The 13,783-nt window shown below is 47.7% G+C and overlaps 1 protein-coding gene across 1 annotated transcript; it reads right to left on the bottom strand.

Moving 5' to 3' along the window:
• Positions 1 to 15: 15 nt before the first annotated feature.
• On the bottom strand, positions 16 to 2,838 carry gpr78b (G protein-coupled receptor 78b). The gene is made up of 3 exons (XM_012832652.2): positions 1,814 to 2,838; positions 1,540 to 1,653; positions 16 to 614 (listed from the first exon to the last, which is right to left on the bottom strand). The coding sequence occupies exons 1-3, from the start codon at positions 2,479 to 2,481 to the stop codon at positions 377 to 379; spliced, it is 1,020 nt and encodes a 339-aa protein (XP_012688106.1). The 5' UTR covers positions 2,482 to 2,838; the 3' UTR covers positions 16 to 376.
• Between the last annotated feature and the right edge of the window lie 10,945 nt (positions 2,839 to 13,783).

Raw genomic sequence — 13,783 nt, 5'->3', positions numbered from 1 at the left:
TGTAAGTGTGTGTGTGTGTGTGTGTGTGTATATCTACTTGCATGAGTGTGTGTGTTTGTGTATGTGTGGCTGAATGTGAAGTGTGTTCAGTGAATCACCCACACTTCTGAGATCTTGTCTCCTTGTTTGCCGATATGTTTGATTTCAGACATCTGCCGAGGGCACATGAGTGTGAACACCAGCAGCGCTCTCTCTCTCTCTCTCTCTCTTTCTCACTCTTTTTCTCTCTCTCTCTCTCTCTCTCTCTCTCTCTCTCATTCACTCCCTCTCACACTCATTTCTCTGGCACTTAACAGGTAATCACAGTTTCCATTTTCACATGCCACTGGTCTGCCAGCGCAAGACGGGCATCTCCGCCGCCCCCCGCTCTGGCCCTCTAGCTGATCCGCTGCAGACAGTATTCGTTCTCCGTGTCCATGGAGCTGTTGGGCCCTGAGGACGGGTACAGGTCGCGCCGCAGGAGCCGGTTGGCCACGGAGACCAGGACCTTGCGGTACTGCTGCCGCAGGAGGGAGTAGGCGAACGGGTCGGAGGCCGCCTTGCCGTACGTCAGGCACTTGCTCACGATGCCCCAGTGACGACTGATGCCAACGAACGGCAGCAGCTCTGTCAGCCTGGAGAGAGAGGGTGAGGAGGGGGTGAGGAGGGCGTGGGGGTGGGGAGAGCAGTGTTACAGATGGGCTACAGCCTCTGAGCTCAGAGCTTGACACATGTCTGTCACATCTCGTGCAGTAATGGCTTCCACTGGGTTAGTGCAGCACTGCCACACAGAGACATAAACAGGAGGTATGAGGACACACAGGTGCGCTGTCTCTCTGACAGGAAATGGAAAGAAGACTAACTTCATTTTGGCCGTCAGTGGAGGTAATAAACAAAACGATAGACCAGGGGTAGAGGAGGGGAGGGGAGGGGAGGGGAGGAAGAAAGAGAACTGGGGAAAGAGACAAGGTGTGAGATAGAGAGAAGATGAGATGAGGGGACAAGAGATGACAGGAGAGGAGGATAAAGGATGAGATGATGAGGGGAGGCATGACAAAAGAGGAAAATAAGCAAAGAAAGCAGACGAGATGGGTGGAGAGAGTCAGGAGGAGAGTAAGGGGGGATGTAGAGAGAATGATGGAGGAGGGGGAGAGGGAGGGGCGCTCACATGTCAAAAATGTGCTGCTTTTGTAAAAATAGTATACAAATCACCTGATCCAGCCCTGCCTGTACGTCACAGCACCCCTTATCTACACAGACTATTATTGGAAGCACAAGCTCGTGCGCTCTCAGATTCACCAGGCTATCAGGGCTTGACAACAACGATCCCATAATTATATGCAGTTAGGGAATTGCCAAATGAACCATGATTTAATCTATTGGGCCTTGTTCTACATTGCTTGTGTGTAGGGGTCACGGCCATATATAGAGAGAGATATATACCACTGTGTGTTTTGTTTCACAGCACAACATATGTAGAGATGCGTACACACAGCAGATGTTTACATACAGGTATGTAAACAGTATTACCAGTATGCAGTGGTAGGGCATCATGCTCACCTGGTGATCACATATGGAGCAAAACAGAGGATGAACGAGCCAATGAAAATGCTGATTTTCTTCGTAGCGCGCTGTTTTCTCGTCTTTTGTTCGGCCAGACAGCGCTGCTTAACACTGAAAGACACCCCCAGCAAGCAGGTGCGTTAATGGAGCGACATGCCAAAAAAAATGCACAAGCACATTTTTAGAAAGCCTATCTGGCGGCTACAAACACTCTTTTACAGATGAGAGAATAGTTCAAATGACATACAAAGAGATGGTCATAAATGAATACCTCGGGTGAATGTCAACAAGTAGAAAAAGAGTTTGCATGGTTATGATGTCTATCCGCTTGCAGTGGAATCGGGCCACTTGTAACACCTTTAGGTATGTGACACACAGGATGAGCAGGGACAGCATGAAACTGCTGGCGTGGAACGCGACCGTGAACACAGTGAATTTGATCCGTGCGCTCTCGTCGTTGAGATGCAAAGTGCAGGAGGCGTAAATGTGGCTGTAGTCTACCCAGGAGAAGAGCAGTGCGACGAGGGAGAAGGTGAGCGAGTGAAGCCACGCGTAGCACACCATGACCAACGCGTCCCTGTAGCGCATCTTGCTGGAGTAACTAAGCGGGAAAACCACGGCAATCCAACGGTCAATGCTCAGGGCGGCCATGCTCAACATGGTGTTGGCAGTGAGAAAAGTCTCAAAGAAACTCACGGCGTGGCACAGGCAATCCCCAAAAGGCTGCTGGTTTTTAATAATTCCCACCAACGTCGATGGCATATTCAAAACCGTGATCAGAATGTTGCAGAAAGACAGGTTCATTGTAAAGATGCCAGGCACCTGTCTGCGTATCTCGGTGCTGTGGACAAAACATAGCAGCACCAGCAAGTTCGACAACAGAGAGACAATCGCGACCACAACGATGAATAACGCAAGAAGTATTTCCACAAAGTCCATTTCTCACTTTAAAACTACACCTGCAGTATATCTGCGCCTGTTGTTAGAGCGAACGCTACCACCTGCATTGTTTCTTTCCCGTCGTTCTCTTCGATAGTGCTTAAATCCTGGCAAGTGTGTAAAAAATTAACTCCGGAAAGTCTTGCCAATTTGGAACTCGTGCGAGCGCTGTCCAGCGTGCTGAACCGTGGGCATGCGCCAGTGCCCTCTCAACGCCACAGCATCTCGTGCGGAAAACTTGGCTTCATGTGTCACCGAAGCTTCGCTAGGGGAGTCATCTGCCACTGGCCAAAAAATCCGGTGTTGTGCGCGCTGCTTCCATAGATGCTACTGCTCTCGTGGCTTCACCGAGCGCTGCAACTGCCTCCGCTCACATCCCGTGGCAGTCACGCTACCCACCGCTGCGTACGCACAGACCATGCGCACAAGAGAAAGAAAACACACACACACACATACATTTGACTCTGGAACACTTTTAAATTCACATCAATAACACATGAAAAACTGTGTAGCGTACCCACCACTTTGGGATGCATTCTGCATTGTTGGTCTTATGCAGCATTCATTGGTGTCCTAAAACAAACAACAGACTAAAAAGAATAGGCCTATGTGTGTTTTTACAAGACATGTTACTATTGCAGAAGTGAATGCAATCTTTAGGATAGACATGCTTATTATGCCTAATCGTGATTAAAAACTATAAGCATAAGACTTTAGTGGGATTAATATCCAAAAACTATGGTGTTTGTGCACTCCAGGTCACATAATACTGAATTTATAATCATTTTTACCTTTACATTTATTTTCATTTAAAAAAATGTCGGCCAATTGCTGATCACGCATACCTCTGCTGCTCACCAGAGCGGTAGCAGGTGGATATTAGAGACGGGCACAGGCAAGCAAATAATCCGTTCCCTCACATAAATTATTCATGACGGCCCTAAAATAATTACGGAGTAGGAGATCTTCCCTGGCCTACGCTTATTCTGTCCCACCTGTCCAGTCTGGTTTTGGGGGTTACGTGAAAGCGCGGTCCTTAAGTCGTCTTTAAAAAAGACTGCCGGGAATGTGCATAGTCACGTGCCCGTACAGGAGACAACTACCCACGCAGTGTGCACGATCCTGGAACACTGAGGGGATTGATTAGCCTGCGATGTCTTGGGTGAAAGGACAATAATTAAAGTCAGATAAAAGCCCTCGTCTTGGTCACTCTTGGGAGAGGCGCCAATTAGGGGGAGATAATGGTCCACTGCGGACATCAGCTCTTTGCTACGCGCAATCACAATACATTGGAACGCCGTACTATTGACAGATCTTTAATTATTATTTATAAATAAATACATTATAATTAAATAATAAACTAATAATCGATTAATTCTGCTAGTACTCTGACTAGGGATAATTTAAGTATTTTGTCCATAAAAAAATATCTTTTTGATTTGGAGTAATGTTAGCATCAAGTGTATCTACAACGAACGCAAGCTTGGCAATTAGTCCGAGGTAGGTTAGGTTCTATTTGATCCCATTAAGGCATTAGGGCTAATCATGTTAAGATTGATGAGATCAGCTTCTTTTATCAGTTGCATTAACGTATAATTAAATGTACTTAGGACAAAGGTGATTGATTTATTTTCGAGTACAACCCTAATTTAAAGGTCAAGAAGAATGTTGAATGCCAATAGCCTACAGTTTCACTGCAGCCACTCCTGTGGCGATTCCCTAAATACCACATTACAATGGAAGGCTATGGGGATTAAAGGGGAAACAAACACTGGATACTTCAGAATGCTCTTCCTCTAATAATTAAATTCGGACGCCAAAGCCCCTAATGAAGTGCTGGCAGCAGCTGAACTCTTCACTGGCTCTCTGAGCTGATGAGAGCTGATGAGTGGGTTGCAGCTGCCGCCGGAGGAAGCGCTGAAAGCGGCGACTAGCCTAGGCCGGGTTCCAGCACTGGGTGCTAACTCACTAATGAAGCACCGGCAGCGCCTTGCGCTCCAGTCCTGGCCTCCTTGGGGAGCGCGTGAGTCAGAGGCACAGAAAAGCGCGGGGAGATCGAAGCAGCGCGCCATGTCAGCCTCCCCGCAAATGGCTGATCAAAAAGGCGAGACAGAAAAGCCCTCGATAGGTTGGAGCTGCGCTTCTGGTGGGAAGACGCCATGTTATATATAGCTACGACGACGGGTGTTTCCTTCAACACAAAGCGTCTCAACTAACACAGTGTTGCCTAACTAGTAGGTTGACTGACCACATACTTTATCACGTTTTACATAATACGTACGTAATAGCTGCACTCGAAATTATTCAACCCACTAAACCCTCAAGACATTCTGGTAATCTAATGACAATTTAACGACAATATCAACAACACTATATCAAGACATCAAGTAAACCTTGCTTTACACATTAGACAACGTAACATTGAGTTTAAAATCCTTCAAAGGAGAAATCTAATTTCCATGTGAAAAAATTGCCTATTCAACCCCAAGAAGTCAGCAATTTCTTGAGGAATCAATAATAACCTCAACCACCATCCTCACAAACACCAGTCACCTTTCTTTTGGTGTGTTAGCCCACACCTCAAGTGCTACTGATCCAATTTCTTCCTAAAGTAGATTCTCAATGGTAGGTATGTAAATCTGTAGGCTATAGTTACAACATAGTTACTACAAGATAACAATCCTTGAAAAGTGTAGCATAACAGTATTTAATCATATACTTCATATATGAACTTCATTCCACCATTTATATTTTGAAGTTGTGTCGCTGTCGCCTTTTTCTGCTTTTCTATTGAAACACACATTTTGGAGTGGCAGGTTTTGACAGGAGGGGAGTCAACCTGGAGTGAACGATTACATTAGCATCACCTTACCCTACTTAGAAAATCACACTCTCCCTGCATGGCTCTCATGTTTCACAACCCAGGCATTATCTGACAACTCAGCAAGATTAGACAATCCTCTGCCACTGTGACACTCCATATCTCCCAGCAGGTACGGCTGCGGTTGAAAACAAATGCTATGCTTTTATTTTTAGCCACAGGGGGAAGCCGCACTTCTGGACTTATATAACAACAACTTTGCCCTTCACACAATAACACCTGAGAGGTGGCGGACAAGCGCACAGCGCGCTTGCGATGAAAGGAACGTCGCCGTTCCCTGCAGACTGTCACCCAGGCTTTCCCGGATCTAGCCTCTTCAGAAGGCCAGTTGGTGGCATGGAGAATGCCAGAGGTGACACTTAAGGTCACATATAAAACAAAAAACAAAAACAAAAAACTAAAAGAAAAGAAAAAGACTGCCTACAAACATATATATTTTGTGTGAAGCAATGGCTACTCCATTGTCCTTCACTGCTTCACATAAAAGTGTTTTTAAATCCAATATAAGAAGTGGTTTAAGGAGGCTATTGCTCGTCATCTAGAAAGGTCACACATCAAAGTAATATTTTTCTCTCGAACCATGAGTCATAACATTGGCATAACCATGTCATATACATGAGTCATAACATTGACATAACCACATCATAAACATGTTATGGCAAATGTCCAGTCCTGTCATTATTTATCAGATGCTGTCCAATGATTTGACAGTGTCATGTAAACATTATCGGTAATTGTCACTGAGTGAATTTTATATGCCATAACAGCTTATGTCACATGCCCCAAGAGGTCATATTGTTATGACAATTACGACGATTGTGGTGACCTTCTGTCACTTGCTGCCAAGAGGTCATAGGTCATATTGTAATGACAGTTACGCCGACTGTGGTGACAATACACTGTTACATCACTGGACACTGCCTGTGATAACTCCTCGATATAACTCCTTATGATGGTGAATGACAGCTGCATTGGTTGTTTTTATGACATGATTCAACAGTTGTTATAACGCAGGGTTCAAGTAAGGTCTTGCCCACATTAATAAGCCCCTGCAGAGCCTACAGGGCAAGTAAAAAACTAGCCTACAGTGGTCTGAGAAACGTTAACTAGCGCTGTCTTTATAGGCATAGCCTAGCACACCCTGAGTTGGATTACATTCATAAGGTAGGGTACCTGCTGAAGGCGACACTTATCTACAGCTGATGAGTCTGGGAAAGGGCCAGCGCTCCTGAACATCAGTGTTGACTATCTGCCACTGTTTCATTACAACAGCAACAGATGGCTGCCGGGGCCTCGGCTAGACTGAGAAAAGGCGAGAGATGGTGAGAGAATGCGAAGGCTGACCACATTGCCAGCCCACAGGCACTGCACATAATTACAAACAATGTACGCCTCGCATGAAGTAAGTCGACAGCCCAATTATCTCTCTTTGAAACGTTACTGAGAATTAACACTCTCCAGATCCTGTGAATTACAGGTGGGCCCGGGCAGGTTAATGTCTCCCATTTGCTTCAACACATTGTGTCTTTTTTTGTCCACTTGTAGCTTATGTGGTGTGGCTTTTTTCGTGTCTGCCAGATGGGTAGATGGGCCCACTTAAAAGCATTGTGTTGAACCGCTTGGCGAACCAAGAGGTGTGAGTAGCCGTCGTGAAAAAATCTCTGCGAGCTGGCAGCGGGAAGCGCAAAAGAGTTATTATGAGTCACGTCTCCATGGTAACGCCCGGAGTTCCGATAAGGCGATGTCCGTCTTCGAAAGGGAATTAAATTAAAACACCACACAGAGGGTTTCACGACTCTAATGACAAGGACGGAGAGTGCAGCTTTGAGAGAGAGAAAGAGAGAGAGAGAGAGAGATAGAGAGAGAGCGAAAGAGAGAAAGAGAAAGAGAAAGAGAGAAAGACCATTCTGTGGTCTGTCCTTCTCCTGTCATACATGGCCAACTATCGCTATTGTGATGTTGAGATGACAGTGTGCACACAAGTGTGAGTGTTCCTTAGCAACAAGAGACTGTGTCTGTGCAGGAATAAGACCCATGTCTTTAGCTGCCTTTCAGGTGTCAGTGAAGTAGCTTAGTTTTAAAGCTACCATAACACACACACCCTCTTTTCTCATGGGCATACACACACACACACACACACACACACCAACCGACTTTGTGTGCAGTTAACAAGGTAGTAAACAGGTAGAAAGAAGAGGCACACAGACGCTATGGATGAGAAGGTTGCACAATACCAAATGCTGATGAGAGAGAGTGATCTGCTCACACACACACACACACACACAGACACACAGACAGACACACACACACACACACACACACACACACAGACACACACACACACACACACACACACACACACACGAGATCAGGTTGGACCTCAGTAGGTGGCCTTGAGCCATGGCAGGTTTAACCTTTGCCTCGGTCAGGAGGGGGCCTTTCTTTATCCGGACACCAAAAGCAGCCGGCGCAGAGCAGGAAAGAGGACCTGCTCCTCACATCAATAATGCCTTTGCAGCCTGGCGCGCGGCGGAAAATAAACAGCCATAAATATATCATTAAGCAGACGTGGATTCGCTTCGACCCAGCCACTACAGAGGGGGTCACTTCTGAGGAGCGGCCTCTTTGTGTTTTATTCATGACGTTGGTTATTTATGTGTCCATGTACTGTATGTACCCGCTGCCTTCCATTACTGCCACAGGATCCGACCCACTGTGACCGGTCTCTCAGGTTAGCCGTTCCAGAACCATCCCAGCCTCTATTGGGTTTCGGACCCTTCTTTTTCTAACGTTTTCGTTAGAAGTCATATTTCATATTTGGTCGACCACTGGTTGTGTTTGACGTGCTACAGTATGTAAATGAATTTGACTTGGCCCCGCATGTGGACCGTATCAGGCTTGAGTCTGTTCCAGGCTGCAGAAGCACCATGTAAAACACAGACAGCACAGACATGCTGATTATCCTCCCGGGGTCCTCCGTGGAAGATAGGCATCGTGGTGACCCTGTGTGGATGCAATCAGAGGGGGAAAACTAATGGAGGAATCAGAACCATGTCTGTGGCATTCGCTCTGCTGATTATACCATGAATAATCAGTGTGCATGTAAACGAACCACACTGTGTGTGTGTGTGTGTGTGTGTGTGTGTGTGTGTGTGTGTGTGTGTGTGTGTGTGTGTGCCGCCCTCTATGCCCTGCTGTCCTCTGCTTCCAAAACTATCAGATCTCTCTCATCGGAATCCAGTGGTGCCGTTCAAGTGGCCTCTCTGTACTGTGTGTATGTGTGTGTGTGTGTGTGTGGCCTCTCTGTACTGTGTGTGTGTGTGTGTGTGTGTGTGTGTGTGTGTGATTGTGTGTGTGTGTGTGTGGCGTCTCTGTACTGTGTGTGTGTGTGTGTGTGGCCTCTCTGTACTGTGTGTGTGTGTGTGTGTGTGTGTGTGTGTGTGTGTGTGTGTGTGTGTGTGTGTGTGTGTGGCCTTTCTGTGCTGCTCTATCTCCCCAAAGCGTATGGGAGACGACCTGACACTGCCGCCGGAGCCTTCTCTTCACTGGCGTCTCTGCCGTGCGACGTGTCTGGGAGCCTGAAATAGGCAGCGAGGAACAGGCAGAGGAGACAGAAGAGAGAGTGACAGAGGGTTCTATCAGTAGTGGAGGGGGAACAGGCAGAGGAGACAGAAGAGAGAGTGACAGAGGGTTCTATCAGTAGTGGAGGGGGAACAGGCACACAGGAGAGAGAGAGTGAGTGACAGAGGGTTCTATCAGTGGTGGAGGGGGAACAGGCAGACAGGAGAGAGAGTGTGTGTGTGTGGGGGGGGTTATGTGTGTGTGTGTGTGTGTGTGTGTGGGGGGGGTTATGTGTGTGTGTGTGTGTGGGGGAGGGGGGTATGTGTGCGTGTGTGTGTGGGGGGGTTATGTGTGTGTGTGTGTGTGGGGGGGGGTATGTGTGTGTGTGTGTGTGTGTGGGGGGGGTATGTGTGTGTGTGTGTGGGGGGGGGTTATGTGTGTGTGTGGGGGGGGGTTAATGTGTGTGTGTGTGTGTGTGGGGGGGTATGTGTGTGTGTGTGTGTGTGTGTGTGTATGTGTGTGTGTAGGGGGGGGGGTTCACAGGTGCAGTCTGCTATATGCTCTCTCCCTCGCTATGGGAGCTCACTAGAAGCATGAGTGTGACTAGAAAGATGCTGGCATGTGTGTGTATGTGCACGTGCAGGTGCATGTGGCTGAGTGCTTCAGTGCGTGTGTGGGATGTGTGTGTGTGTGTGTGTGTGTGTGGGTGTGTGTGTGTGTGTGTGTGTGTGGGGAGCAGACTCTCAGCTTTAACGCTCCATGTCCCTGGTAGCCTTAATAACGCGAAGGGTAAAAACACACAGCTTTCACACATAGCTGCGACCTCCAGCAGAGCAGATGCTGAGACCAAACCCCACAGCACTCAGGCGATAGCTCAATTAGCCCACAGGGGGATAGCCCTTAAAGCTTATATAAGTCAATGTAAATCTCACCCCCAGACGCCTAAAGAGACAGACACTGGCACCCATGCGCTTCAGACCCTCTGGATGGCTCTCCCAGCATGGCTGCCTCCTGTCTCTGATAGAGTGGGTCCAAGCCCAGTATGAGGCTGTGCCTCTCACGATGGCTACCAAGCCCATCTCATGTGTCCGAGGTTACGGGTTTGATTCCAGTGAAGGACTGCGTTGTTCTCACGTGATGCAGAGAGGCACTCCAACACACCCGTGACATGAATAAATAAACATTCCATGTTAATGAATTGACCACATGCTACAATTAGCCTCGCAGAGCCGAGCACATGCTACTCGAATGTCTGGAGACAACTGCGTAGAAATTAGATTTGAACACACAGACGGTCTCTTTTGATGGTGTACCTAATAGAAGGGATATTTACGCAAACATAAAAGTGCAGCTGCACTCTTGTCAGAAGTGTTCATAAAGCTATCTATGTAGCCTGGTGGGAAACAGATTTCTTGGCCATCTCTAGCCAAAATGTCAACACGCGTCTCCAGAAATGTCTTAATACTGAAGTGATGGAGTGACCAAGTCACGTCTAGCCTCATGCGGCAGCCCTCAAGCCCGTGGCGGTTGCTCCATGGTCTGGTACGCCTTTATACATGAACACAAACCCATTTAAGTGCTTAACAGTGAGACCGAAACTGTCCGTTTAAAAAAAAGAACGGTTACTCCATGCACTGATGTGGTCACTCATAAATCAGCGGACATGGCTCTTGTTTTGCCTGAATGGACCACATCAAAGCATCCGCCACCACACACAAACACTTTCAGAGGTGAGAAATATGGGAGAGGCGCAACACAAAAACAACCATTACTGTCCACATGTCTCCGCGTCGAGCCATTAAACATCAGTTGCTTAAGTACATTTAATGATGCAATATTTAGTCCTGAAGCGTTTATCCAGAGGGATGCTGGAGGGTGGTTTGTGTGTTGTGCTCTGGGCGATCTGCAGGAAGTGTGCCTGTCCCTGTCCCTGTCCCTGTCCCTGTCCCTGTCCCTGTGCCTCTCCCTCTCCCTCTCCCTCTCCCTGTCCCTGTCCCTGTCCCTCTCCCTGTCCCTGTGCCTGTGCCTGTGCCTGTGCCTGTGCCTGTGCCTGTGCCTGTGCCTGTCCCTGTGCCTCTGCCTGTCCCTGTGCCTCTTCCTGTCCCTGTCCCTGTCCCTGTCCCTGTCCCTGTCCCTGTGCCTCTCCCTCTCCCTCTCCCTGTCCCTGTCCCTGTCCCTGTCCCTGTCCCTGTCCCTCTCCCTCTCCCTGTCCCTGTGCCTGTGCCTGTGCCTGTGCCTGTCCCTGTCCCTGTCCCTGTGCCTCTGCCTGTCCCTGTGCCTCTTCCTGTCCCTGTGCCTCTCCCTGTCCCTGTCCCTGTGCTAGCGGGCAGATGTAATGGATATGCACTGAGCCCAGATACTAGCGATGCAACAGGCGTGACATACTGAATCGATTATCAGCAGCAAGAGAGGTTAGCTTAAGCCAGACGAGGCCACACACACACAAACACACACACACTCTTGATCATACATACACACACACACACACACACATTTTCACTCTCATGCTCTCACAGATACACACAGACAGTTTCACCCTGTATTTCTTGTGGACACACACACACACACACACACACACACACACACACACACACACACACACACACGCACCAGACGGAGACATACCACAGACATTTCAACTCTGTCTGGGTCAGGCAATTAAATGTTGAATCAGTCTATTAGCATTTTTGGAGTTGGATCAACTACAAACCTACTAGGTCTTTAACAGCGATCCTCTGCACAAACGGCATGGCAACCATCACCACGCAGATGACATGCAGAAAGGGAGAGACAAAAAGAGAGAAAGAGAGAGAGAGAGAAAGAGAGAGAGAGAGAGGTGGGCAGACTGGCAGATCTGTGAGGCGATTTCATAAATCACACAGGTAGTTTAAAAATACCCCAGCTATTGACCGGGGACACACTTTCATAAGTCACTGTGATTAATGGCCACATTGTGCCCCTGCATCACGTCCTCAGAGAAGCCCTCCTGTGCTGTGTGTGTGTGTGTGTGTGTGTGTGTGTGTGTGTGTGTGTGCCTGCTCTCGCTCTCATTTACAGACCTCCAGCCAGAGCACCAGGACCAGGCCGCCAGGATCACTGAGCTCCATCTCCACCCCAAAATGGACCTTTTGTCATGGCTCCCCGCCTCACACACTGCCCCGGGGGTGATTGCTGACGGGTAGGCCTATTGTGCCAAGCCTCTGGTGGCATTTATCCTCAGGGGTCGAGGGGAGAGTCGGAAGGCTGGCATCGGAATGATTGGGATACATCTAGGTGAAAAAGAGTGGAGTGGGAGGAGGAGGAGGAGGAGGAGGGATGGGAGGAGGAGGAGGAGGAGGAGGAGGAGGAGGGATGGGAGGCTAGTCCATAATTACATTTTTATTTTAAATAATTTTATATATAATATATATATAACAACAGTTAAAAAAGCTTGATCACACTTAGATGTAAAATTAGATCAAGGTAAAACCAGGAAAAGGTAATTGGATCTAAGGGCCCTTGGCAGATTTTTTGGGTAAAAAGTTTTACTAGTTTAAAAAACAATCAAAATCGGTCCATTATTGAGTTACAACGCTATAACCAGCGAACGCAAAACGGCACTATAATATAATCCCATGGGGAATGCATCCGCGTCAAAGGACATTGCTTTTTTAGGCTCATAATGTAATTAGTGCCTGACTACATGGAAAGGATCCCTACAGAGATAGACCTGTGTTTGTTTCCCTCAATAACTGTAAAAAAACATTTTATACAGAAACTGAAACTTAAACGACAGAAACTGTAGAAACAGTTTCTTTACAGTTATTGAGGCAAACCGACACGGAGTAATGGGGGGAGAGGTAAGTAAGGGAGGCATGCTGGGTCTTCAGGCCGGTGTCCGTAGTTTGGACACAGCTAGGTGAGAGAGGGTGAAGACAGAGGCTGTGGATAGTGACTATGCACTATATCCTTTCCCAACCACTTTTCCTTGACTTCGATGGAAAACGTCATGAGCTCAAGGTTTTATGTGAAGGAGAATTCTTAAGAACTTAGAAAAAAGACAACCACGCTGCTAAAAGAATCTGACTGCACACACACTTAAGCCCACGTAATTATGCGACAGTGGATGTTATTGACGTTAGTCTCTAGTCTCTGCTGCAAGGAATTGGGGCACGTCATCTCCTTTTCTTTTGTAAAGGATGGTGTACCAGTGTACCCTATGCTACAGGAGATAAGAAAGGACGCACTGAGGCACCTTTCCTCAGCATTTCGAGAATTACTAGCTCTTATGCTCTTCTAGCTAGCTCTTATAGAATTACTAGCTCTTATGCTGTTATAGCTAGCACTTATAGAATTACTAGCTCTTATGCTGTTATAGCTAGCACTTATAGAATTACTAGCTCTTATGCTGTTATAGCTAGCTCTTATAGAATTACTAGCTTATATGCTGTTATAGCTAGCTCTTATAGAATTACTAGCTCTTATGCTCTTTTAGCTAGCTGTTATAGAACGACTAGCTGTTATGATGCCGGCCACTTCCAGGTCATTTCACTCAGTTAGGAACCTTTCTAAGCAAAAAAGACAATCTGACCGCAGCCAGAGGGAGGAGGGAGAGGAGAGGAGAGGAGAGGAGATAGAGGAAGGGAGGAGAGGAGGAGGAGATAGAGGGAGGGAGGAGAGGAGGAGATAGAGGGAGGGATGAGAGAAGAGGAGGGAGGAGGGAGGGAGGAGATAGAGGGAGGGAGGAGAGAAGAGGAGATAGAGGGAGGGAGGGAGGAGAGGAGGAGATATAGGGAGGGAGGAGAGAAGAGGAGGGAGGGAGGAGTGCGGTGCACAGGGGTGAGAGGCGAGAGAGCAGGTTGACAGCCGTGGCACTCACCA

This window comes from Clupea harengus, chromosome 18, assembly GCF_900700415.2.
Source record: "Clupea harengus chromosome 18, Ch_v2.0.2, whole genome shotgun sequence".
Classification (NCBI taxonomy): domain Eukaryota; kingdom Metazoa; phylum Chordata; class Actinopteri; order Clupeiformes; family Clupeidae; genus Clupea; species Clupea harengus.
Note: the sequence above shows the minus strand (reverse complement) of the source record. Positions and strands in the feature narration are given on the sequence as shown.